Source organism: Sceloporus undulatus, chromosome 1 (genome assembly GCF_019175285.1).
Source record: "Sceloporus undulatus isolate JIND9_A2432 ecotype Alabama chromosome 1, SceUnd_v1.1, whole genome shotgun sequence".
NCBI classification, from domain to species: domain Eukaryota; kingdom Metazoa; phylum Chordata; class Lepidosauria; order Squamata; family Phrynosomatidae; genus Sceloporus; species Sceloporus undulatus.
In genome coordinates this window covers 156,701,610-156,729,386 of record NC_056522.1, presented here as the reverse complement: position 1 = coordinate 156,729,386, position 27,777 = coordinate 156,701,610, and the positions used below count along the sequence as shown (strand labels likewise).

At 41.6% G+C, this 27,777-nt stretch overlaps 1 protein-coding gene across 2 annotated transcripts; it reads right to left on the bottom strand.

Annotated features, from left to right (window-relative positions):
* Positions 1 to 274: 274 nt before the first annotated feature.
* On the bottom strand, positions 275 to 27,505 carry FKBP1B (FKBP prolyl isomerase 1B). 2 transcript variants are annotated; one of them, XM_042446740.1, is made up of 4 exons: positions 27,410 to 27,505; positions 21,215 to 21,262; positions 2,429 to 2,541; positions 275 to 967 (listed from the first exon to the last, which is right to left on the bottom strand). In XM_042446740.1, the coding sequence occupies exons 1-4, from the start codon at positions 27,444 to 27,446 to the stop codon at positions 839 to 841; spliced, it is 327 nt and encodes a 108-aa protein (XP_042302674.1). In that variant the 5' UTR covers positions 27,447 to 27,505; the 3' UTR covers positions 275 to 838. The 2 variants fall into 2 exon arrangements, with proteins under 2 accessions (XP_042302674.1, XP_042302675.1); XM_042446741.1 differs by lacking the exons at positions 21,215 to 21,262; positions 27,410 to 27,505 and adding an exon at positions 9,923 to 10,057.
* Positions 27,506 to 27,777: the final 272 nt, after the last annotated feature.

The following is a 27,777-nucleotide window of genomic DNA, read 5'->3' as shown; positions in this document are numbered from 1 at the left end:
AATATACCTATGAAATTATTTGTATACTGCATTCCAAGTACAGATCATGATGTTCTCAGGCATGGGATCCCAAATCTTTCACTCAGTGTGTGCAATATTCTTGTTAAACCTATAGTGCATGTATTCTATTATTACAGATGTGTGGTTGTCCCCATTACTAAGACAGAACCATTCAATAACCACAGTAATGCAGACTATGGATTCAAAAATATCTTCTGCTTGGCTCTGTAACTACTTAAAGCAAAGATGGGCAGAGAGATAGCCAGAGAAACAATGAAGTATCAAGCTTTTATTTTTCTTGAAAAGTTTTCATATGAGACATTTTCTTTAAAACAGCAGCAAGCAGAACATACAAGTTGAAGAAAAAGTGGCAGCGCAGGTAACTTGGTTTGGCTAATGCCCACATGTGTACAAGATGTACACCTGCTGTCAGAGCACCCTGGTATGTTTTATTTTTTTAAGTGTATAGTAAGGCAGTGGTTTTTCAATCAGTCATCTCTATTTATAGTGTATATATATATATATATGTATGTATATATAGTTTTAATCACAATTTTGAAGCTTTACATGCAAATCAAAATAAAATATACAACTGAAAAATGTTACAGCCATTCCCCCCCATCTCCATTGCAAGGAACCATCTAAAGAAAGACAAATGCACCAATAACCACATTTTTAAAAAAAGGTGGGAGAGGAAATAGAAATACAACTTCAAGACAGGCATTGTTAGGATGATATGTTGAGTAAAGATGCCAGAAATTTGAAAGTGGTTCCATTGAAAGGAAAGGGGGAAAGCATGGGTGGTGTTGAACAGATGCTTTCAGTTAGTCACACCATTTTACTCTATTCTAAGCAGCTCCACATCAAAAATTAGAGTAGCATTTGGTGGGATGACTCCAGGATGTCCTGTGGTTCCATATGCCATGTCAGGTGTACAGGTTAGCTTTGCTCTTTGTCCCAGGCTCATCTGGCATACAGGATTGTAGCAAAGAGAAACAACAGAAAACATCAGAAAATATGACCTCAATAGTTCAACATGAGCCTAGTTTTTAAGGGTTCTCCTGCACACATTATAATTGTTACCTTCAAAACAAATAATGGGTCAAAGATACTGAGTCCTAACAGCGCAAGAAGAATATGGGAATCAAAAATAGTGCAATGAGAAAGGAAATGTTTGCCTACAGTGGTAATTATGTGGCAACACTGTAGTAATGTAATCGTTTGTTGAAATGATGCAGCTGTTATTATAGCTTGCTGATATAAACATTTACTTGCTGGCACAAGAATTTGACTTGGAATGCCAAGAAAGCAGCAGTAAGATTGTATCTCCAATTGCTGCGCTTGCATGAAACGTATTCACTACAGTACTGTATTAACATTTAATTCTCAATGCAACAAGCCACTAGGTGGAGCAAGCAGATAGTTGACAGAGGCAAGGAATTAATTAACCATGAGGTTTGGACATTGTGGGAATGGTGCATGCTTGAAGATGGAGCTGTTGGGAGCGGGTGAAACTAATTTGCAAGTAAATATGATTGTGCCATGCACTGCCAATATATGAAAAACTGCATCATAGGTTATTTTATTATTAATTGCCAGAAACCTGTTGGGCGGTTTCAACTGGATAACCTAGGACCATTACTGTTTTGTATTCAAAATCCTGCTGTAGCCCCTAGGGACTGTGAAATCTCCATTAACCGGGAAGTAGCTGCAGCAATTGATGAGGGTCTGTTCCTGTCAATTGGGAAGCAGCTTATTGATGATCAGTCTCCAGCATGAGAGGGAATTGTCACACTGGAGATTGATTAAAGGATGCTGCTTCCCAATTGCCAGGGGAACAGACCCCTGTCTATCGCAGTGGCTGTTTCCCAGTAAGTGGGAATTGGGGAAGATTGGGATGGGATTCATTGTATCTACCACCGTTGTTAACTGCCCTTGACCAATGGTGACCCCATGGATGAGACATCTCCAAGACTCCCTGTCCTCCATTGTTCTGCTTTGGTCCTGTACACTCATATCCATGATCTCCTTTAAAAAGTCCATCTATCTAGCATGTGGCCTTCCTCTCTTTCTACTTCATCTTTCCTACCATTATTGTTTTTCCCAGTGAGTCCTCCATCTATAAATCCACAAAGGGTTCCAACCATTATCACTTTGAAAAAGGAAACAGCAGTCCAAGGAAGTGAAAAGAGACTGTGTTTAGCATGGAAGATTTTACTTCCCAAGATTATGACATAGAGATTACAAAAAGGTGCCTGCACATCTATTTACGTTATTTTGAGCACAGCACACAATGTTTTCAGTAAATTTACTCTAGGTATGGCTATATCTGGATCTGACCCTACAAATTTATATTCTTTTCTTTATCATCCACTATGTTGTTATCCATTCATTATCATACTTGCTGTTGTGGAAATAGACAATATACCTGTGTAGCTCCCTCCTCAAATCCTTTAATGACTTCTTGTCTACCAATCTTGAACCTGAAGGGCTTGTTTCGATCTCTGGAGGAATCAAACTTCTTTCCATTTTGTAGCATCCCTGTCAAGACAACACAAGCAATTCATGTTCCAGTCAAATCTGCTGTTATTCTCTGGGATGGCAACAAACTAAAGAAGGCTTACTAAGGGCTCAAACATCACTAGGAGGCAGTGCTACCTCTGGTTACGAAATTAATTCGTTCCGCCACTCCGTTCGTAACCCGATAATTTCACAACCCGAAAAGGCTTTCCGTTAGCGCTGGAAAGCCGCTAGCCGCGCTTTGCGTTTGAATTTCGCGCCGAAATAATTAATAATTATAATAATTTGTTTTATTTATATACCGCTATTCCAAAGATCATAGCGGTGAACAGCAAGTAAGCTTATTAGCAAGTAAGCTAATTTGCCCCCAACAGTCTGGGTACTCATTTTAGCGACCTTGGGAGGATGCAAGCCTGAGTCAAGCTTGGGCCCTTTTGCTGGTCTTGAACTCGCAACCTTGTGGTTTCGAGTGAATGGCTGCAGTACAGGCATTTAACCACTGCGCCACCAGGGCTCCATAAAATAAATTTCGTAACCCGAAAAAAACATCGTAACCCGGAACAGTTTTTTCCAATCTAACTTTTTCGTACCCCGGAAATTTCGTAACGCGATCATTTCGTATCCCGGGGCACCACTGTACTGCTATTCTTTAAAGGTCAAGTAGGAAACAATCATAGATCAAGGGTCCTAGTTAACTTCAGTAACTTGTTACTCCAGTGGTGATGGTAAGGCCTAGAAACTGAGTTTGGAAATTTTCCTTTTTGGTCTACTTCCAGAATTTTCCAGCCAACAGAGCCTGTGGAGTTCTCTAAGTTATAACCCCCAAACTATCTTTTCCAAGTTCTTCCCAGAATCTCTACTGAGCCTTGAACCATTTAATAGTGGGCACTGTAGAAAGCAGGTATTCACAATTTCATTTTTTCTTCTTCTGTGACTTACCTGACGCTCTGTTGCAAGACACTTCCTGCTGCACTATAATAGGACTGCATTGATCCTGCAAATCCCAGACTATGAATGGGTGACAAATTTCTTGCAATTACGTAACCGTCCCAGCAATGCCGTTGCCTGCTAAGACCCCAGAGAGTCATCCAGACACATTGGCAACTAGGGCAGCCTTCACAAGGCTATCCAGTTACAGACCAACAAGTTGCTCTTTATATATTTAAGGGAAACGATGACACAAGCAAGCAAGTAAATAAATAGATAAATTAATAAAGAGATGCCCCCAGTGCCAAAGAAATATGTTCAAATGGGAGTGTATTTTTGGTTTGTCATTTACTTATTTGGAAGTAAAATTGTATCCACTTCTTCTTCTCCACTTGACCCAGATACACTGCAAATCAAGAAGATTTAATTGAGTCATAACTAACTTCAGTTTCTGTAGCTCTAAGTGATGCATCATCCATCATCCACCACTATTCACTATGCTGACTAGGGTTAGAGGTCAAAAAACACCTGTACTGCAAACGTTGTCAATCCAAAGAGATCAGGACAATAATTAAATCTGGTTTTGCTCTCTGTCCAAGTAATGATCGATATGAACTACATTATACTGAGACTGGGCCAAAGCCACACTGGACCAACGCCACTCTATACAGTAATTCCATGAAGAACAGGAAGTACTTTATGAAGAGTTTCAGAATGCAGACATATGACCCTAGTTACTAGACCATTGTCCTTATTTGATAGAGTTAGGTGCGTTACAGACCACCGGAAAGCGGTGGTCTGCTTGCGCTGTCATTAGCTGCGCCGAGAAGCCCCAGCAGCCAAACCACAAGGCTTCCCGGCGCATCTAAAAAGAAGCACCAAAGTGGCGCTTCTTGTTGCGTTGCAGCTATGATGCCGCGAGGCGCCAATGGCGCACTCGCGGCATCATATGCGACATCTGACGTGCGACGTGCGGACGCAGCACATCCGCTACATCAAGATGGCAGCCCCCACGTGGAATGGGTGCCACCATTTTGTACGGACTCGGTCTGTATTAGGGTAGGGGCGTCCGGAAGGGATGCCCCTTTCTAACCCTAGTACGGACTGAGTCCATACTTTACGCCTGTTTGTAACGGGCCTAAGAAACTCAAATGTATCTGTATGATTTTGCTCTTCAGTTATCCTACTGCTGCCTTGAGAGATTTTTGTCTTATGCCCATCAGCAACTTGCTTTGCAAACTTATGTCAGGGTAATTGCTGCCAACCTTTTATTACATAAAAACACATAAACGATCTACATAAGCAAATAAATAAAATACCTAAACAGTATATAACGTATAAAAACTAAAACTCCATCCCTCTTCCCTTAACTAAAATACAACCATCATTAAACATTAAACAAAATTACATAAACAGTTACATAAAATACATAAACAATTTGCATAAGCAAATTAATAAATACCTAAACAAAACATAATATATACAACTAAAATTCCATCCCTCATCCTTTAACTACAATACAGTCATCATTGTATAATGCAATAATTGTTGCTGATACGTATTTAAATGGTAGTAAATTCCACAACTTTGCCTATTGTATTTCAGAAATTTTAGTATTCATTTCCCTACCACTTTCAGTCCTGTCACATGACATTTTTATGAGATTTATATAAGAAAATTTCATCTAGGAGGCAGAATTCTTGTAGGAGTGCAATGATCTCATTTTGCCTCCCCCTGTAGCGATACCTCTGCTCAAACTGAAACCACCCAAAGCTGCTTTACCTAATTTTTTAAAAGCCCTTGCGAACTAGAGCTGCAACCTGAGGCATGCACTCCAAAGCTTGGAAAGGTTATTCTGTTGAACTCCCAACTGGTCATGCCTCAATGCTATGGAATTCTGGGATTTGTAGTTTGTGACAGTGGCATCACTGAGGTTGGCATCACCTAGTATGGGTCCTGTAAAGGACTGCGGAGGTGGGACTGGCCCTCTCTCCCTCCCTCCACGTTGTTTGCCTACCTTCCCAGACAGTTGGCCACCACCTGGCCAGAATGCTGCAACGTCCGGATGGCCTGTTCAGAGTCTGGCATGGCTGTTCGCTCAGCAGCCATGCCAGACTCCAAATGCAATGCACCACTTTCCATTATTTCTCCAGTGCAGATTAGACCAAAGAGTGTAGTAACACCACAGTAGTTCTGAGCATTTTGTCTCTATTCTGGGTACACATGCTTCAAGCAAAAGAAGCTGTCCATTTCTGATTTTTCCATCCAGAACTTTCATTTTCCTGCAACTCCTGACTGGGCCTCCTCCATGCAACTGAATACACTGTACCTTTTGGTTTTGGAGCAGACGATTCTGCCACCTGCTATAAATAGCTCTCACTGTGAGCCAATCAGGATTTTTTACAGCCCAATATGGTTTCAGCTTCAGACTTGCATGTCATCTCCAGCACAGGCTGGCACTAATGGGTGCTGTTTTTGTTTTTGTTTTTGTTTTTTGCAAGGCTAGCAAGTAAAATGCTCCTCCTCATGTCCTCTTTTGATCCATACAGCATGCAGGGACTTAACATTGTGGCTGCAGCAGTGACTGCTTAGTTGACACCATTTGCTGCAGAGATGTCAGTCTGTGGGATAGTGTCTCTGGAATTAACATTACAAGTGTTCTGTGAGACGTCTCGGTACTGGAAGGATATGTGATCAAATTTGTTGGGGGCACTTTCAGAACAGAACGGTAAAAAAAAATACACCCAGTGTATTTCAAATTATGTATAGTCACTGCTTTTTGTGCACTGATGTCACTTGCCCTTGGGCCTCGGAGAGGGTATGCATTAGCGTCTTCATTTTGTTTGAGTGTTCATAAATGTGCAAATATAATCAGTAAACATAATGTGTAAAATATTTTCTCTTAACCCTACAGCCAGAAAAAAAAAAAAAAGGAGAAGGCATAAAAAGGAAGCGGGGAAAAATCACAGGAAAAGGGGTTGCAAATACCATGCAAAGAGCAACTTTCTTCACTTTTACATCCTAAGCAAGTGGCACAAGTAAAGTTGAGCAGACAGGTCTTCCTCTGTAACATTCCTGTGTTCAGCCGCAGAAACAACTCAGATCTGCCTCCCACAGTTGATAATCCTTACTTTAGCTGTGTGGATTACATGTCTTTATTTAATTTTTAAAAATATATTCCATCTATTCTATACTATTTAATCTAAGTTAGCTCCCCCTCCCCAAAAGACAGTAATAAATGAATCCAGATGTAGAGTAGGGAGGTGATGGTCAGATGAAGCCCTCACAGATAGTACGCATTAAGAAGAGAGGCTGTCCATTCAGTTCATGTGAAAAATGTTCCTATATATTTACTATCTTCCCTCTAAAAGGCATGGTCCTCATAGAGCTCAAAAAGTGCCTCTTCGACACTATTCCTGTTGATCTTAAGACAAATTCTGTGGCAACACTTTTATTAGGTCAACCAAAAAGACACAAAATTCTCTATGCAAGCTTTTGAAACCACCCATTTCTTCAGGTGAAGTTGCAGGAGAAAAGAGGGGAGTGTCAAGGCGAGAGTCATGTAGTCTGCCTGTTTTCAAATGGTGTGGAAGGAGGTATAGCAGACGCCTATCGGTGTGGCCCCAGGCCACATTCCCAAGGGCCCTGGGTCACTGGGGAAAGCAAAACTAGTAAAAGAAGAGCAACACACTGACTTTCCATTTGAAGTTTGATGTTGTTGCTGTATGCTTTCCAGTCATTTCCGATTTATGGTGATTTTAAGACGAATATGTCCAGGGGTTTTCTTGGCAAGTTTTGTTCAGAGGGTTTGTTTTTGCCAGTGATGTAGAGTCAACTGATGTTAAAAAGTTGCTTCTATGACTCGACTGGACTTGCCTCAGCAATAAATGATGCACTGACTCAATTCAACTCATGATTGTATATTTTTAGCAACCAATGTGCTGGTGTCATCACTTTGAGTAGCAGGCAAGACCTGCCCCCAAAGTGGGGGGCGCATTTCTCAGAGGGAAACAGCAAATGCATTAGTCAACAGGCTTGGGGCAGAAGGATTCTTCTAAAGGTTTTGAAAATCTTTAAAAGGCTTCTCTGATGTGCAGCAGAGACAGTGCTTAATGTGTTTGCTGTTCCCTTCCAAGAAATCCGCCTCCTCATTTCTTTTTCTTCTTTTAAAAGTTGGCTCCCAGACTAGAGATTTGACTTGCAAGTATATTATAAAGACTTGAGACTTGAAGGTAAAGACTTGAGACTTGTCTCATGACTTGGAGTAAACAAGTATTTTACATTATTGGCCTTTGTCTTCCTCTGATGCGGAGTACAGTATGACTTGCCCAAGGTCACCCAGTGAGTTTCCATGCCAGTGAGACTTGCACCCCGGTCTCCCAGGGTCCTATTTTTCTTGCACATACATAATGATGCTTGCTAGAACTTGAGTGCCAGTCATGTGCCTCTTCCCCATCTCTCTCCCTCCTTCCCTGCAGTCTCACGTCATTTAGAAGTAATTGTAGTACTATCTGTGTTTTGTTGTTCTTATCCACCCTTGAGTCGATCTCGACCCATGGCAACCCTGTAGATGAGACGTCTCCAAGTCTCCCTATGGTCCACTGCTCTGCTCAGGTCTTGCAAACTCATACCCATGACATAGGGTCCATCCATCTAGCGTGTGGCCTTCCTCTCTTTCTGCTTCCCTCCACCTTTCTTAGCATTATTGTTTTTTTTTCAGTGAGTTGTGCATTCTCATGATGTGGCCAAAGTACAACAGCCTCAGTCCAGTCATCTTGGCTTCCAGGGAGATTGCTGGTTTGATCTGCTCTAGAACCCATTTGTTTGACATCTTGGCTGTCCGTGGTAAAGACATACAACTCAGTACTCTTCTCCAGCACCACATCTCAAATGAATTAATTCTCTTCCTATCTGCTTTCTTAACTGTCCAGCTCTCACATCCATACTTGGTAATAGGGAAAACAATGGCTTGTATTATTCTAACTTTTGTGCTTAGTTGTATGCCTTTACATTTTAGGTTATTTTCTGGTTCTCTCATAGTGGTCCTCACCATTCTTAGTCTTCTTATGATTTCTTAACTGCATTTCCCACTCTGATCAATATTTGATCCCAGGTATGAAAATGTTGAACAATAAGCCTGCCTTTGCACTTTCCTCCTTGGTCTTCTTTAGTAGTTGTTCCAAGTCTGTGAGGTGTTTAGCTAGTATTATGGTGTCGTCTGCGTATCTTAGATTGTTGATATTCCTTCCTCCTATTTTCACTCCTCCTTCTTCTGTGTCCAAGCCTGCTTATTGTATAATATGTTCTGCATACAAGTTGAATAGATAGGGTGAGAGGATGCAGCCTTTTCTGACCCCTTTGCCATTTGGGAACCATTCTGTTTCTCTGTGTTCTGTTCTGACAGTAGCCTCTTGTACAGATTCCTTATCAGGGCTATCAGATGTGTTGGTACTCCCATATCTTTAAGGGCATTCCATAGTCTTTCGTGATATATGCAGTCAAATGCGTTGCTACAGTCTATAAAGCACATCATGATTTTCCTTTGGAATTCCTTGGTGCGCTCCATTAGCCACTGTATGTTTGCAATGCGGTCCTAGTGCTTTCCTGAATCCTGCTTGCACCTCTGGGATTTCTGTCTTCATGTATGGTTGGAGTCTATGTTGCAGAATTTTGAGCATGATTTTGCTTGCATGAGAGATCAGAGGTATGGTCCTATAGTTGCTGCAGTCTTTTGTATCTCCTTTTCTATGGATAGGGATGTATATTGATCATTTCCAATCTGTTGGCCATTGCTTTATTTTCCATATTTGTTGACATATGTTGGTTAGCACTGGTGTTAATTCTGTTAGTGTGGATTGAAGCAATTTGATTGGAATAACATCTGTTCCTAGTGATTTATTTTTTCCATTTCTCTAATTGCAACTTCCACCTCTGTTTGTTGAATTTGGGGTTCATCTTCATATGACTCTTCAAGCCATATGTCATTCATTCTGTTATCCCTTTTAGGGATAGGTAGAGGGTAAGTAGCGGGCCTAAATAAGTAGGACTAGCCCCAGACAATAAATGAACAGCATTTGAGGGCTGGAGGACGAGGAATGAAACTGGCTGTCATCCCTGTCAGGGCTGGGCACTGAAGAGGCTACAGCAATTGCAAGCAGAGATTCAAGCAGGCTCCTCTAGTATCAGTTGCTCTGTCTCTGAATCAAGGGAAGAGGAAAGGAGAGAGAAGGGGCAGGGTGTAGGGGAGATTGCAAGAAAATGAAGGGAGCAAGCACAGCTCAAACCACTTGCTGAGCTCTGCATGATCTGGCTTCAAAAGGCAGGGGAAGCCTGAAGAGAGTAACCACAAACTAGGCCCCTTGCTGAGCTCCATATGCTGTCAGGAACAGAGCCTCCAGAGAGTCACCAGCAGCCACCCAGCAAGAGGCTGCTATACAAACAATTTAAAGAGATTTTGAAATTGAGATCTCCTCACCTTTGAAGTCAGTAGCATGCAGAGTCCACCAAGGCAGCATGCATTCCCTTTCTTTTCTCTCTGTCGCCCCTCTGCCGCTCCTTCTTGTTTGAGAATGATTTTGCTTGCATGAGAGATTAGAGCTATGGTCCTATAGTTGTTTCCTACTTTGACATTCCAGTCACCTATGATTTCTGAACGCAGCCACAATTATTTGTTAAGGTATCTAATAGATAGATAGATAGATAGAACCAAGTGTACACCAAGAGACCCAAATGCAATTATTTATCCCAACTAGACTAGAACCACTGAATCAATGGAACTTACATAAATGTTGCCTTGCCAAATTTCCCCTTTATTATAGTGTATCCCTATTAGGACTAACAACTAAATTCAGGTTGCAAAACTACTGAAACTATAATTTCTTAAAATTCTCTGAATGAAATGCCACTTTTAAAACCATCTTTCTATTTACTTACTGCACTTTCAGACTACCCAAGAACTAAAGGTTTTACTACATTATCTAAACTATATTTATGATCAGCGCATACAATAGTTACCCTTTTGGACTACAAACTCCAGAAAGACATAGCCAGTATGGCCACATGGATAGTGACTATGCTGGTCAGGGATTCTGGAAGTTTTAGTCAGATGAGTAAGGGGCTGTACATAAAGCCCTGAAGGGGTGGCATGCAGCCGCCCCTTCTTCAGCCGGATTGGGGCCGTGGCAACCTCACGTCACAGCCCCGATCCGGTCTCTACAGGGCGCAAAAGGGAGCTGAAAAAGTCCTTTGGATGCAGCATCAGAGGTGCATCATGATGTTGTGTGCTGTATGGAGTGGTGCACAGTGTCAGAGCACCCTGGGGGAGTGGAGTCAGGCATGCATCATCAAGACGCTGTGCCCCGACTCTGCCCCCAGGCCGGCCTTTGAGGCTGGTCTGGATAGCCCCTGTTTACAACCTTATCTTATGATGTTATCTAAAAGTCTGCATGTACTGGTTAAAGCAGCCTCCTGGAGCACAAACTCCCCTGTTCTAGGGTAAAAACAGAGAAGGTCCAGAGATACACCTCAGACAACTAAATGAGTGTGGTATGCAAAACCCTTGGAATATCATTGCTAAGTTAGGACTGACTTGTTCGGCATTTAACAAGCAGCAGCACCAAGCTGCTGGCCAGAATGATCTCCTTTCTGCAGCTACAGAACCCAAACCCAGGCATGATGCACTGTAATGTTTTTTTTAAAAAAAAATACGGCTGGAACACTTTATTATGGTGACCACTGCAAGATTATGATGATGAAATGCTAAAGTGTATTATTTGGTAGATGAGCTCTTTGACAGAAAAGCCAAACTCCTTCAGCCAAGAATAAAACACCCCAAACATCCTAGAAACTAATTGAAAAGAAAAACCAAATTAATAATGAAAAGTATACAATATACTGTCTGCCTACCAGTTGTCCTTCATCTAATATGTCGGGGAGGCCATCTTTCTCTGGCCACTGGATGGTTGCAGACAGTAGAGAGAGAAGCCATCTTTGTCTGGTCACTGAAAGCTCCTACACTTTGTTTAACAGCAGGGATCTTAGTGGGTAGTGGGATGCTCCTTCTCAGTGCCTGGAAAATGTCATGGATTTTCCTGTGAATCCTCCAGTAAGCATGGCCAATAGATATGAGGTCTAAGAGATTGTAATACTGTAACTGTAGTCCAAAAAAGTAACATTCCCAAATCCGGATCTTTCTCACTTTGCTTGAGGCAATTGGGTCTAGATGCTATGCTCTGTAATCAAAGCTACATTAACATTAATGAATCCAATAGCATCAACAATCCATCAAATCTTGATAGTTTTATTGGGCCAACCAAAATGCACAATACTGTATACATGTTGCAAGCTTTTGAAGCTCTACTGGCTTTGTCATCAGAAAAAGTGTTAAAAACCATACTGGGGGGGGGGGGGTTGTTGAAGATGTTAGTTATAGGCCTGCATTTTGCTGTTTTTGTTGTTAGTTTAGATGTTATGGAGGGGTATCTCTTGCAGGCTGGTACCTCCTCCTTCTGGCCATGTGGTTGTTGGGAAAGTCCAGGAAATTTAACATCCATTAATGATGTTTATTGATCATCCCTTGTCCCAAAGCTTCTGCTTGACTATGGCAAGCATAGCTAATGTTCTCAACCACATAAATGAAGATATACATTACTAACATCCAGATAGATTAACATCTTCCTGGCTTGTTCTCCGTGAAAATTATTTTACGAGAAATGTTGTCAGACAACAGCTGCATGTAATGATCCCATCTGAGGAACTAGTTACCGTATATGGCTATACCGTATATGGTATAGGCTCTACCAGAAGGTGAACACAGGAATATAGATTAGTGAAGTAGCAAGAGTAAGAGTGGCTTATATACTAATATATTATAGCATCATGTGGTCACTCTGTAATAAAGTAACTGGCAGTACAGACTGCCCCAAAATGGTGGGCTGGAGTTGCCTGCTTTAACTGTGGAAGGATGCCGCAGCCGCCAAACTGTGCGGCATCCTTCCACAGTAAAAAGAACCTGGTTCTTCTGGATTCTTTTTGTGGTGTGTTGCGTACATCACAAGTGTGCCATCGGCACACTCATGACACACACAACAGAGCAACATGCACATGCTATGCGTCATCATCGTCATCATGGCAGCACCCATGTGGACAGGATGCCGCCGCCATCCATAAGGACTAAGGTTCTGGAGCTGCCGCCCATATAGACTAGGGTTCTTGAGTGTGCAGTTGCCACATGCTCTGGAACCCTAGTTTTGTGCTGGCCGCTTTTGGCTGGTGTGTCTCGGGCCTAAGATTCCCTCTGAGATGTGTAAAGTCTATACTGTATGATGGAATGAGGAATGTTTTTTGGCCTAGGGGCCAAATTCAAATTCAGGAAGGATCTTGGGGCCACATAACAACAGTGCACAGGACAAGAAGCGTTGGCCAAAATGAAGCAGACAGAATTCTATTCAGTTCTTACCCATCTGGAAATTTTCCCACCAAACATACAAAGCACAGCTCATTCCATGCCTATCTCCACAGGAGTAAAACTCAGTGTTGCAGCACTGCTGCCTGCCATACACAAGTGATATCTATTCACGGCATTTCATTACTGGACTTTATCACACAGTCAAAAAAGACAAGAGTATAGCGGGATTTCACACAATTCACACGGGAAAATCCATGAATAACAAGTGGCATTAGAATTCCTATTTATTCACACGATAATGTGGGATAATTGTGATATCGTGCAATGCCATGTGAAAATCTTCGCACTATTGCGCAACATTGACAGGAGCATCCCACTATGCTCCTGTCTTTTTTGTCCATGTGATAAAAGTCCTTACTTATGTTTAAATGCTCTCTTATTTTTGATCACTGATACAATGTAAGAGCATTTGATCACTGGTCACAAGTAGAGGGGGCTGCATTCACCTGGATGTTCCTCAGCTGTGACTCTGTCATACTGAACATGCTCAGTGACTTTAGCCAGCTCATTGCCAATCTCTTTCTGCAATAAATTAACAAAGCTGCTGTAAGTACAACTAAGATCACATATGGAAAGTATTATGAAAAACTGTTTTTATTTTGTGGTTGTTTCATTACATTTCATTATATTTGTGTGTGTCTTGTTTCATTTGTGAACATCCGAGTGAGATTTGTCAATTGCTTGGCATGAACATATAGGCAATAAAACTCAAATAAATGCAATATAAATATAGAAAATATTATTCATTTGTCACTGAATCCTGCTTCTGGAGTGCTTCAGATATGCCATGCAACCTTTGTGACAGTTTGCCTCCATGTGATCTTTATTTTCATTTTTGTGGTTGTGAGCAGCTGCTGCTTGGTTAGTTATTTATCAGTCTAAGAGATTCCCATATGCGGAGGAGGCCAGTACAGTGCCAAATGAGACACAGGTCCTGTGTTGTTATTTTCCTTTCTATCTTTTCAATTTCTGAACCAATTCAAAGGTTATGGATTAGCTGAATTAACTTCCTAGCTTTGTTAAAACTTTGGACATGTTCGTATCCATCCATATTACCAGACATATATCTATACACCTGACACATGTTTATAATTTCCTTTACCCCTACAAATAACCATGCTATACTGAGGTAGCTTGATCATTTGTGGGTGGGTAAAAGATTAATAAAAGTTGAGTAGCTATGTTATGGAAACATTTTGACCAACAGACATAATTCTCTCCAGGGCTAAAACCTGGGATATTAGTCCTGCTGCTTTACAGTGCTGATTGGCTGTCGTCACTGATGTCAAAATCCTTTTCTCCACTCCCTCAGCCAAGCATTAAAGATTTATTTTACAATAAAATAAGCATGTAGTGTTATGTGATTCCACACACAGCACATGTTAACACCCCAGTTTCTAACAAAGAACAGTTCTTCCTGAGCTGTTTGCACACTCTTACCTCCCAAAACCCTTATCATTTTTATTTTATACTTCACTGTATGACTGTTTTAATTTAATAATTAACAGGGAGAACCAGTCACACTTTACCACACTGAACCAGCACTTATCCATTATAGCAGTCACTTTGAGGCCTGTTGTTAAGGATAAAATGCCAAGTTGAGAGATAGGAGCCCAAAAGTCTGCAGGGTCAACCTGGATAGCAGTTCCATCACAATGACAAATTCATATCTTATTCCTTAAAGGCAGAGGTGTCATTTTAAGGATATGTCTATATGAATGTTGTACAGACACCAAGCGACACTAGCAGAGTGAATGTCTTACTTTTGGATTGACAAAGGAGAATGTTTCATTATCTGCGAAAAGTCAGTATAGTGTACTGGTTAGTGTTGGATTAGGATTTAGAAATCCAGGTTCAAGTTCTTCACTAAACACCAAAGCTCACTGTGTGATGAGAACCTATCCCCCACCCCCTAATTTCAGGGTTTTAAACCTCACCAATATTATCAGAAGTACCTCCAAGTTCAATGTCCCATTTTCCTCCCTTCAAGACAACCAGAATACAAAGCCAATCCCAAATGTCAATGATTTCCCAAAACAAGTGTACAAATATTTATAGTGAGAAGACAGCAAATGCCGAATTGTTGGTAGTGAAACAATAATTTCTGGCTGCATTCAGTGTACTAGCATAAGCAGTTGTATGTCTTTTTTTTCCCCATTTCACAGAAATATTCTGGCAGACTTAACAGGAATCTGTGAATGCACGCCATTCCTGTTAATTCTTTAATTAGGGACCTGAATCACTGTTGCCATTCTTCCTGGCACATCCACGATACACAGTTTTGTCCAGCTTGTCAATTGTCATTTCAAATTTTGCAGGAAGCTCAAGAGGGTAACTGTAAAACTCTGAAACACCACCTGCCAATTATATGGCAGATAAATGTTTTAAAGGATTTAAAGGAAGCCACTTCATGCTGGGAAACTTGGCACACCTGCTGATGACAATCCATAACACATTAAACAAATCTGCATTGTGTATGGATTAACTAAAGAGGAAAGATTTGGAAAGTGGGGGATGGAATAAAAGAATGGAAACCAAGGCACCGTCGCGCCAGAGTGACAGGAGAAGAGAAATGTACCATTTCTCATTAACAGTGGCACAAGTCCATTTGGCTGAAAACTGTCCTCAGAAAATTCCTGACTTTCTTAAAGAAAAACATCACTTATTAATGAAGTAATAATTGGCCCTCAAGCAGCAAAAAAAAAAGGGCTGACATGCCTGGATCTAGCTTTTGCTGGCAGGGAGCCATCCGTGCAATGAAAGGCTTAAGAGAAATTTCAGCTGGTGTCTCTGTACCGACAATAGATATGAACAGCAACAATATTTACAGAACGAAAGTGAGTTGAGACCAGAAAGTGAGAAGTCAGGCCAGTGCTTAATATAAACATGGAATTGCAATTAGAGAACCTAGTGACCTGCATCGGCTTAGCTCAACCTGCAGAGAAGACGGTCCGTGGGAAGGGGACACTGACAGACAGGGGAAAATGACTTAATTCAAAATTCATCCTCCTGCGAGCACAAGATCTCTTTTCACACATGTTGTTCAGCCCAGTCTCTCTTCCTACAAGGAATATATTAATAGCAGCACACTCATACTGTACATACTGTAAGAACACAAGCATTTCCACAGCAAGGGTGAGGTTGGAGCTGGGGGGGGGACCAAGGCACGCATACAAACACACACAGATAGTCCTTTCAGAATCTCCCACTCTACCCCCTTCAAAATATCAATGAAATCCTGAGCTTTCTCTGAACTGGTCTTTCATAAGAAGACAGTCCAGAAAACTCAGTAATGCCCTGCTCTGAAAAAAGCAAGAAGGTGGAAAAGTTAGTTGTCGAGCAAGCAATGTCCCTTACAGACAAATTATTAATTTCATTCTCTCTCTCTGACTTAAATACAGGCACACCTCAGTTAACAAAGCCTCTGATAAAGCAGTGTCTTTTTTATATCACCTGAGTCCCTCTTTTCTTCCTCTTCCTCTGCCTAGTTAGAAGATTTTTAGCAGCATTGGCACTGAGTGAAGGATGAAGGAAGGGTGGAGAAAGAGAGACTTTTAGTATACGTTTGCAGTAGTGTCTGCAGTTAAAAAAAAGCAATAAAGTTTGAAGTTGGCAAAAATGGGATTACAGTATTCTCTGTTTGATCCTAGTATAACTGAAAGTGTCTTCCCACAACAGGAAAGGTAAACAGCCACTGCCTCCAGAATACTGACCATGTGTGAAGAGCAAATCAGAAAGAAATGATAAATTAGATAAGCTTGTCTCACTGGCCGTCCCCAATAGCTAAAAAGGCATAGATCTGACACCAAAATGGAAATCATAAGAAAAGTGGAGGTTGATAAAAAGGAGGAAATAATCCCTGGATGCATTTTGGAAGAAGCTTCCAAGTGGTCTCTAGAAGATTGTTTAAAAAAACATTTTTTTACTTGTGCAATACTTACCTGACCTGGTTGATTCATTTTACATGAACATAGTTGGTTTTGGATAACATTGCTGAAACCTGAACTGCTTTCCCGGCCTTTCTTTTGTAATGTAGGAATATATCCCTATTATTTCCATGTTATTTATGTTATTTCTGCCCCTGATACCAAATTTTCGATTAAAGAAGTAATGCCCAGGAACACCTTTACTTTGTTAACAGGTATACCTGTAATTTTATTTTTAGTGCAAGCACATACCACAACATGTCAATCTTTTACCTGCAACAGGAAGCCCATGCTACCCTCACAAATGCAAAGTTGCTGGTCCTTCTCCAACTACACATGCTCCAAAGAAGAACCTCTTTTATGTACACAAATGGCAAGGCTCAGGCTAATGTGTCTATACACTTGGCAGGTAATAAGTGATGCTTTGTTGAACAATGTGAGAGGCAAATCAACAGGGCTAAAGTGATCTTTCAAAAACCCAGAGGAGAAAAAAGGCTGATCCCCTTCTTCCCTCATCCCTGAGTGGTGAAAACTATTAGAATATGGGAAGAGATGGGTTATCCACTTCTTCAGCCCCACACTCTGCCCTACATAGCTTTGCATTGACAGATCCTGCAAGAATGCAGAACACTGGTTAATATGATGCTGAAAATATCTGAGCACCTCCTAGATTATTGAATATCCACTAGGTCCCATTAAAGCACTGGGCACCTAGGCAAACCTGCCACTGATTGTAGAACAGATTTCCATTTTAATTAACAATATTGGCTTTTAGTGGCAATTGTGTTATATAAACATATGTTTCATGAGTGTCTAAGATCACATGCATTCCTTCAGCAGTCAGATATAATACAAGCAGATAACCCCTAATATAAGAAGCAGGATTTTGCTCACATATCTGTTATGAGATATGGAGGGAGGAAGAGAATAGCAACTAATATTGAGTACTATCCAGTCCCCAAATATACTCTGCCATCTTTCTTAATGGAAGAAAGTACTCTAAACATAGCAATTAAAAAAAACCACAAGCATAATGTAACAAAATCACAGCAGCAGAGCACAGTATGAAATGCAAGGAAATCCCCAAAGGATCACAAAAAATAACACTTTGAGCTTTAAAAAAAATGCAATATACGGCTTTCCAAACCTAGATATTCTGAGAAACATTCTGGCTCATTTAAAAACATTTTTTTAAAAAAAAGATGTTGTTATGATTTCCTAGCAGAAGGAATAATTCCAAGAATACACAGAACAAGATAAGTTGTACTGACATTTTTATATGTTCGGCCCTGTGGATGATAAAACTCCTCTTGTGAAATATTAAGCCCCAATAAGACTAGTTCCCCATGGAAAATAGAACAGTGCATGCATGGCAAGACTTCCAAGCCATCACAGGTTACAGACTCCAAGCACTGAGAATTGGGAGAGACTGGGACAAACTGGTAACACAAGTCCCTTTCCCACATGGACACTGGAATCCTGTTTTCCAAATTCACAATCTCACGACCCATGAAATGTTTTCATGTTTGTTTTTTCATTCTGAAATTACTGTAACACCCAACCTATTACTCTATAACAAACTATTTTGCAGCTTAAGATATCTAGTCATTTTATTATCATTCTAATGGACCAATACGGCTGGAAACACTAAGCCAATTCACTTCTAAAACTTTATTTTTCTGGCTTTCTCATTGCAAAATTATGAATCAGTCCCTCAAATTCCATTTTCTTTTCTAAGGGCATGCTCAATAAACAAAACGTTATTGCTAAATCGCTGCCTTCTGCTGTTCTTAGAGCAGTAAGGCCTCTGCCAAAAAAAGAGAGGCAGCAGCTTTCTCTGTAGGAAAATGCAACAAAATTCAAAATCCAAGTTAGTACTTAGTTGTCCCTCACTATGACTCATATTTCATGCTAGAAATGTGAGTAAAATCCTGTCAATTGAAGTTATCTGTTTGCTTGTACATCTACCTTGAGCATCTTCTCTGTAAGGATATCCTTCCAAATATGTTCCTCCTTATGGCAGCATTGGAACTGACTCCTCAGCACTCTCTTGTTCATCTACAGTATCTAACAAGGCCTCCTTATCTAAAAAAGACCATGGTTAATCACCCAGACACAGTCAAAGAGCCAAAAGGTATATAACCTACAGAAAGACAGAAATCCTTTGCCTTTCAGAAAAGTCAAAGAGATCTAGGATACTTTCAGATGAGGTGGCTTTCTTCCAACCATCATGCCTCATTCACAGAAATCATGCATAATTTTGTCTTGCAAATCTCCTGTCTTATCTCACCTCTTCTTTCTCTTTTTAAAAAATTGTCATAGAAAATTCATTATAGAGAGAAAGGCAAAACAACTGCACAATGCCTTTTGTTCTGTAGAACTAGAAGCACCTGGAAACAGTCCTAATCCAGACCAAAGAAATTACTTTCCTGGAGTCTGGTTCAGATAGTGGAGCCTTAATAATGTGCTAAAGATGGTGTTGTTTTTTTGAGGGGGGGAAGATAAGTAGATTTACATGTATTTTCTATGTTGCCTAAATAATTCTGGGAAATACATTTTCCTTACCCAATTTGCTAAAATTTGAATGAGTTTTGTACAAATCCAACCAAGTTTAAATGTGAGGTTTCCACAGTTTCCACATAGGCAACTAACAGGTATAGGGGTCAGTTTTCTTTCCTTGGGAGATCTTTGGAGCTACAAGGGTTCAAAACGCAAAACAAAACAAAACAAACCCCCCAACCACAAAACCCAAAACTGAAAGTGGCCAATGATCCACATCTACTTAAGAAAGCATTGCCTTCCAGATGTTTTGAACTACCACCTCCTCTTATTGCTAGGCATGCTGACATGAGTTATAGGCCAAAACATCTCAGGAGCCAAAGGTTCCACACCCTTGCAATAAAATTACTGGTCCTTTACATTTTCAGTAAGCACAGCAAACTCATATGTTTTATGAGTGATTTGAGCATTGTACTATGACTCTGGAAAATAGGGCTCAAATCCCTGCTCAGCCATGGAAACTCATTGGGTGTCCTTGGGCAAGTCGCTCTCCCTCAGCCTCAGAGGAAGGAAAACACAACCTCCCTCTGGACAAATCTTACCAAGAAAACTCTGACAGGGTCGCCTTAGGGTTGCCACAAGTCAGAAATGACTTGAAGGCACACAACAGCAGCAGCAGCAACAATAACAACAATCTTTCATAGCAGCCAGAAAGATGGACGTAATATGGGGGGAAAGAAATCATCATCAGAAAGTATTTCCCTTGATAGCAAGACCAGCAAGTGGAGATTATTTTTTTCATCTCATTATCTATTTCTGACTTAAATCTCCGTTAATAAATTCCCACAAAGTACTAGTGCATGCTTAATAAACAAAATGGGAAATTTGACTGACTCTACCAGAGACTGTGAAGCCAACAAATTGCTTCTATGGGGTCTCAGAGGATCATGTTTCTCACTGAGCAGGCAAATAGAAAACAGGCTAATGTATATTCAGAAGTGATTAGCTGCCACTAAAATTCTCACAGAAGTAGGAAGTCTTCCAACTTTCAAGACATGACACTTTAAAGAGACTGATAACTTAGTAAATGGAAAAACCTCAGGGAAACTCTGCTGTTATCTCCCTCCCACAAATCCCTCCTGGGAGTTAAAAGATGTCTCAAAATAATATTTCATAAAAGAAAGAAAAAACCATGAAAAACAAATCTTTTGCAGCTAGGGTACAATTATAAAGTCTGTGGTGGTATAATTTTCATTAATGTTACTTCCTGCTGTAGTTTTCACTACCTTGTTACACCCATCAAACAACTAGGAGACTCTGAAATGTTATTAAATCCATAGTTTAACACATTTACGGAGATAATATACTTTCTGCAAAGACAAAACTCTGTACAGCATGATCAGACCAGGAGAACTATTCATCATGGAATTCATTATTAATGGAAGACATTCAGGGTTCTTTTGGCAGCATCTTCAGTAGCATGAGCCATTTGTACTCAATCTAAGCAACAAAACACCTGTGTGTGTGTGTGTGTGTGTGTGTGTGTGTGCAGTTTAAAAAGCTGCAATGACAAAATGCAACCTTCATACTGTACAATCCATCCTCTATTCAATATCTTTCTTATGGAAGGAGATGGTAATGGTGATAGGTTGGGAGAGCCAGCACAGTTCACACCTAAGAGCACATTAACAAACAAAACAAAACAAAATTACCTAAATTCACATCAATAAACAGTATTCCTGCTTACTCAAATATTAATAATTCTGAGATCTGGGAGACTGCCAACCAGTGTGAATAAACATCTGCTGTTTGACTTAAAAATGTAAACTAACATGCTGCAGAAAGCACAGACCGGGCCATTTGTAATGGATCTTACCTGTGTAATGGACTACACATGTCTGGCCTTTCTTTGGGAATGTCCTTCCTGTAAAAATATAAAAAGCACATGTTTATTTCAAATATATTAAACATCTACTTAGAAATGACATTTCCCGCACTAGAGGGACAAAATGCAGGAGCCACAAGCTCATACCCAATTGCACAAGAAACTGATAAAATAACAGGTGAATAGGTCTGGCTTTGTTAAAAACAAACTGTCCGATTTCAGGTTGGAGAAATATGGCACAAAAGGTCAAAGGTCCAGATGTGTGGAGGAGGGCTGCATCTCCTACAACTATTGTTTCTAGCAGTGTTAGTGTTACCCACCTACGCTGCTCAGAGAAAACAAGGAAATCAAGTATAATTTTTAAAGGCCATCATTTAAAATAACGCTGTATATGTCCAGCTCTCTTCTATGCCAACCTTCTCTGAAGATGCCAGCCACAGATGCTGGAGAAATGTCAGGAATAAACTCCTGTAGAACATGGCCACATAGCCCGAAAAATGCACAAAAATCTATGGATGCCGGCCATGAAAGCCTTCAATTTCACATAACACTGTTGGTCTTAGTTTCCTAAGAGGGGCTGAATGCAAACTGTAATTTTCAAGCTTCTTCCCCTCCAGGGACTTTCTGTGTCTGTCTGGAAATCTATCTGCATGCCCATCTTCTGCTGACTCTGCTGGGACACATTCCAGGAGTCACTCTCGTTGCACTGGATACCATAGGGGTGCGTAAAAGTGTGCCCTGGAACACAGCCAACCGTATCTGTAATTACATTTTGCAAAGGAAGATTGGTAAGGCTAGACAAGCTGTTATTCAGAAAGCTTGTCCAGAATGCTTGATCTTCTAATCAGGAAACTCCTAATAAGCTTCCAAAGTAATCCCAGAGTTCGCCATAACACAGACTGAAAAACACCGTTATGAAGAATAATCTACCAGGGGGAGGAGGGGGGGTTAAAAAGAGAAGCACGACTAATGAAACTCAAAGCAACAAGAACCACAACTGAACCTATACACAAACAAAGTCCACAAGTTTCCAGTGTCATTAATGATAATTGAAAGTTGAACTCAGACAAGTTGAACTCTCCTTTTGGATTTCACCACTGGAATAACAGTTTTTGTTCATGACTGTATGTACTATACTCACATAGAAGTCGACCTCATGTATAAGTCGAGGGAAAGTTTTAGGGCCAAAATCATGGATTTTGATATGATCCATGGATAAGTTGAGAGTAAAATTTAGGGCCATGTAACAAAAGGGGAAAACACCACCTCCCTTCCTCCTTCTCTGATCCTCTCCCAACCACCTATCATCATTTCCCTGGTGATGGAGGAAAAGGTTTTAACATCAGATTGAGAAGGGAAGGAACTGGAAGGAAGTGGGGTATTTGGTGGGGAGATGTTTTAGCATTGGATTGGGAAGGTGTAGGAAGTGGAGTTTAATGGGGTGTTCGGTGGGCAGAGAGAGATCCAGAGGAGGAAGATGGCGAGAGAAGGTTTTAACATCAGATTGAGAAGGGAATCTTTCTTTCTCTCTCTCTCTCTCTCTCTCTCTCACACACACACACACACTTCTTTCTGAAATTACTGCTGAGGCAGTGTTTCTTTCAGGACTTTCTTGAACAGCAGTACTGTACTGATTCATATATAAGTCGACCCAGGATTATAGAGTCAATTTTGGGCATAATTTTTTTCAACTTATAGTCAAGTATATATGGTAATCAAGCATAGGAAGATAGAAAACACCTCTTTTCAAGTGGTGGAAGACAACATCTTTGGCTAAGGGGTAGTATGCTACAGACAGTCCCTGAGGACATCTGGAGAGGCTCTTCTTATGGTGCCCCAGGCTCAGGAGCTCCTTCATTTGGGCTTTTAGCATTGTGGAATACCTCTCACAGTAGACATACTCAGACAATGCTTAATTTTAGGTGCATGTTGAAGACATAACTATTTTTGCAAGCTTGCCCATCATAGCTCAGCCTATCATGCATATTACCCTTATGGGTAATGTAGATACTTTACACTGATTTTATGTATTTTTTAATATTATACATTTTATTATTATTGTATACTACTTGGAAACCATTAGATGTACAGTAAATGACTTAAAATAGTCATAAATAAATAATTACATAAAACACTCATTCTTGGTGGGCAGGTGGCACAAAAATGCACATACAGTAAGCCCTCCTTGTCCATGGATTTTTTTATTCATGGGTTTAACTATAACTTGAAAATACTCCAAAAATATATAAATTCCAAAAAGCAAGCCTTGATTTTGTTATTTTATATAAGGGACACCACTTCACAATGTCATTTTATATAACGGGATTTGAGCATCCACAGATTTTGGTATCTACAGAGATCCTGGAAACAAACCCCAGGGGATGCCAAGGGCCCACTGTACCTTTTTTCACTGAGAAAACTGAATGCTGCTTGGTTATCAGAAAGTACAGAAGAAAAATCTCTCTCGATCTGACCCATGGACTGCTTAATCCAGCATCCTGTTTCCCAACTAGATACTTTCTGGAAGCACAGAGTGCAAATGCAATAAAGCTCCCCCATTGTTATCCCCCAACTGTTATTTACAGGTATGCTACCTCTGAACCGATCACATACAGCTATCAAGACTACTAGTTAGTGATAGCCCTTTTCTCCTGCTAGTCTACACACTGCTAAATGTATTTAAAAAATCACAGACTGTGAATTCAAGCCAAAGACCGGTGAGAGAACATATTATGACTATTTGAGAAGGAGCAAAGTATTTGTTGTTTCACAGGATCTTTCCTCTGTGCCAGGAACTGGGTTAAATCAGCACATGGCATTTACCAGTTTGGAATTCACCAAGATACTCTAAAACTAAGATGCATACATGAGAAGAATTTGATCCGCATCAATAAAGTGGCCACCACTTACGAATGAAGTGTCTCCTTTATGACAACAATTGAAACAACCAGCCACTATGCACTACCATGGAGGTTCACATACACCACAGGACTTTGTCCTGTTCCCGCAAGTCATTCATCATCATCATCATCATCTCCTCCCCTAGTGTTTCCCCCCAAAAATGCCCCACTGCTTTGACAGTGCAGCAGTTGCAACATTGGCAGCTTCAGCAGAAGCGAGCCGGCTCTGTCTGCAGAATGGTGCCGATCACATTGGAAGCAGGGAGGTGCAGAGTGTACTATAATTTGCTCTTGCTACTAAATTACTTCACCCCACTTGGATTTATGCAGCTGTCAGCAAATGCCATTTAAATATCCCTAATGGCTCGGGGCTGCCGATGCTGCTGCTGCTAAAGAAGCAGAAGACTGCAGCCTCTTGATCCCTCCAGGGTTTTTTCCTTCATTTAGGTTGGTTACTTTGGACAGATTGCAGCCCCTCATATGCACACATTTCCTACACCAGGAAGAGATTTTCAAGTTTTCCTCTGACCTGACAGCAAAGGGGTTTTCCCCCCATTCCTGCTCCCACCTGCTGCTTTGGTACAGTTCCATTGTTATTCATTAAAAAATGTTATCTTTAGTTGATCCTCCAAATATCTGGGGAGTCACTAACCCATGATGAATTTGAGGGCTAAAGCACAGTGCGAATTAACTCAACATATATGTAATAATGAGAGCCAGCATGGCATAGTGGTTTGAGTGTTGGACTATTACTCTGGAGACCAAGGTTCAATTCCCACCTCGACCATGAAACCCACTGGAAGACCTTGGGTGAGTCACATGCTCTCAGCCTCAGGGGAAGGCAAGGGAAAACCTCTTCTGAGCAAATCTTGCCAAGAAAACCCCAGGATAAGTTTGCCTTCGGGTCGCCATAAGTCAGAAACAACTTGAGTGCACACAACAACAACACACAAACACACACATATAAAACACTACTGTATATACTCATGAATAAGTCTAGAAAGTACTGTATCCTAACTCTTACTTAAAAGAAGGAACCATCTCCTGATGAAAAGCAAGAGTTTACTCTATCCTGGAAGCACTGCCCCCTCTACTCTCTCATCCATCCAGCCTTAAGGGTAAGCACAAAGAGTTATATCTGCTGGAATTTGTAAGTCCTTCGACGCTGTTTTGTTTTGCTCCATCCTTTAGATCCTTTGCTATATGCCCCTAAATTTTACCTTCGACTTATCCATGGGTCATAGCAAAATCCATAATTTTGGCGCCAAAACTTGCCCTTGACTTACATGAAGTTGACTTATAGTCGAGTATATACGGTATATTATGCAATTATATTCAACATTTACATATATTTACACAATATAGTGCTATATATATATATACACACACATACATATTAAGTAATTCTCACGGTGGTTTAGCCCTCATATTTATCACTAGGCATACAGTGGGGCGGATTCTGGGGTTTTGTTTCTTCAGAATCATTAACCCAATCACGGAGCCAGTGTGGTTTGAGTGGTTTGAGCGGTGGACTGTGACTCGAGACAAAGGTTTGCTTCCCAACTCAGCCATGAGACCCACAGGGTGACTTTGAGCGAGTCACACTCTCTCAGCCTCCGTGGACGGCAACAGCAGACCTTTCCAATGTCCTCCATTCCGAACACAACGAAGAAGCATGAGTTTACGTTTACAAGCATGTTTTTAAGCTCTTCTTTGGCCATGTCCTACCTGTCTCTCAAATGTCCTCTGTTTGACAGTGCCTTGTCCTCCTTTGTGGTGAGGAGATCTTGCCACCTTGCTGCCAGTACATTCGGGGTGACCTGATGTTTTCACTGCAAAGGAGAGCAAGGCACCGCAAAATGGAGGGCGCTCAAGAAAGATGGAGGACATGACAGAATAAAAAGGTCACAATATACAATATAAAAAAGGTCACTCGTATAAAAAATAAATCCATGCTTCTCAGTCGTGCTCCAAATGGAGGGCATTTTGGAATCCCACCTGAAGAGAAGGCTGAAATGGAGGACAGGCTCTGAGGGGGGGGGAGGACCTCTGGTCGCCCTGTTCCCTCCTCCTTGGCATGTAGGACAGTCAAGAAAAATGGAGGCCATGACCAAATAAAATTTCAAAACATTCTATAAATCTAAATCCCTGCTTCTCAGTCCTGCTCCAAATGGAGGACATTTTGGAATTTCCTCCTGGAGAGAGGGCTGAAATGGAGGACAGGTTCTGAGGCAGAAAAGGAGGCTGCCTGGTTACTCTTTTCCCTCCCCATCCTTGGTAGGCATTGAAGGAAAATGTAGGGCATGGCAGAACAAAAACTCAAGACACTCCTATAAAGTATAAATCTATGCTTCTGAGACATGCTCCAAATGGAGGACTTTTTGGAATTCCCTCCAGGATAGGTAAAAGCCTAAAGCAGTTCTATAAAATACAAAGCCATGCTTCTGAGTCAGGCTCCAAATGGAGGACATTTGAGAATCCCTGCTGGAGAGGAGGCTGGGATGGAAGAGGGGGGGTCAGGTCCACGCTGCTTCAAGGGTCCCCCATCCACAGACCCACAGACCCTGGGGGGGCCCCCTGTGGAGCCAGATCCAAGGGGTCAGGGGAAGGAGGGAGGGAGGGGAGGGAAGGAGGGAAGAAGGCAGGCAGGAAAGAAGGAAGGAAGGAAGAAGGCAGGCAGGCAGGCAGGAGGGAAGGGAAGGGAAGGGAAGGAAGGAGAAAGAAAGAAGGAATGAAAGAAGGAAGGAGAAGAAAGAGGGAGGAAGGAAGGAAAGAAGGAGAAGGAAAGAAGGCAGCCAGGAGGGAAGGGAAGGAAGGAAGGAGGGAGGGAGGGAGGGAAGAAGAAGGCAGGCAGGAGGGAAGGGAAGGGAAGGAAGGAAGGAGAAAGAAAGAAGGAAGGAAGGAAGGAAGGAGAAGAAAGAGGGAGGAAGGAAGGAAGGAAAAAAGGGAAGGAAGGAGAAGGAAAGAAGGCAGGCAGGAGGGAAGGGAAGGAAGGAAGGAAGGAGAGAGAAAGAAAGAAAGAAGGAAAGAAGGAAGGAAGGAGAAGAAAGAGAAGGGAAGAAGGAAGGAAGGAGAAGGAAAGAAGGCAAGCAGGAGGGAAGGAAGGAAAGAAGGAAAGAAGAAAAGGAAGGAAAGGTGGGAGGGAGGGAAGGGAGGGAGGGAGGAAACAAGGAAAGGAAAGGAAAGAGAAAGAAAGAGAAGGGAGGGAGGAAGGAAAGGAAGGAAGGAAGGAAGGAAGGAAGGAAGGAAGGAAGGGGAAGGGAAGGCAGGGTCTGGGCCCCCTCACCGTCTCCCGGCGTGATGGTCTCCACTTCCACTCCCATGGCGGCGGCGGTGGCAGCAGCCTTGGGGCTGGGGTGGCTGGTCTCTCCCGGCCCTCAGCCTGGCTCTCTCTCTCTCTCTCTCTCTCTCTCTCTCTCTGCCTGGGAGCTGTCCGTCAGGCGCCAGGGCCAATGGCAGGGGGAGTGGGGAGGGGGCTGCCTACCCTGGCGCCCATCCCTCCCTCTCTCCCTTGGGGCAGAAAGAGAGACCGGGAGGGAGGAGGAGGAGGAACCCCCGCCCTCCCTCCAGCAGGGAGGGAAGATTAAGAAGAAGCACTGCAGAAAGACATAGTCATCCAGGTTGGCCCCACAAAGGACAGGACTTGCCCATAGG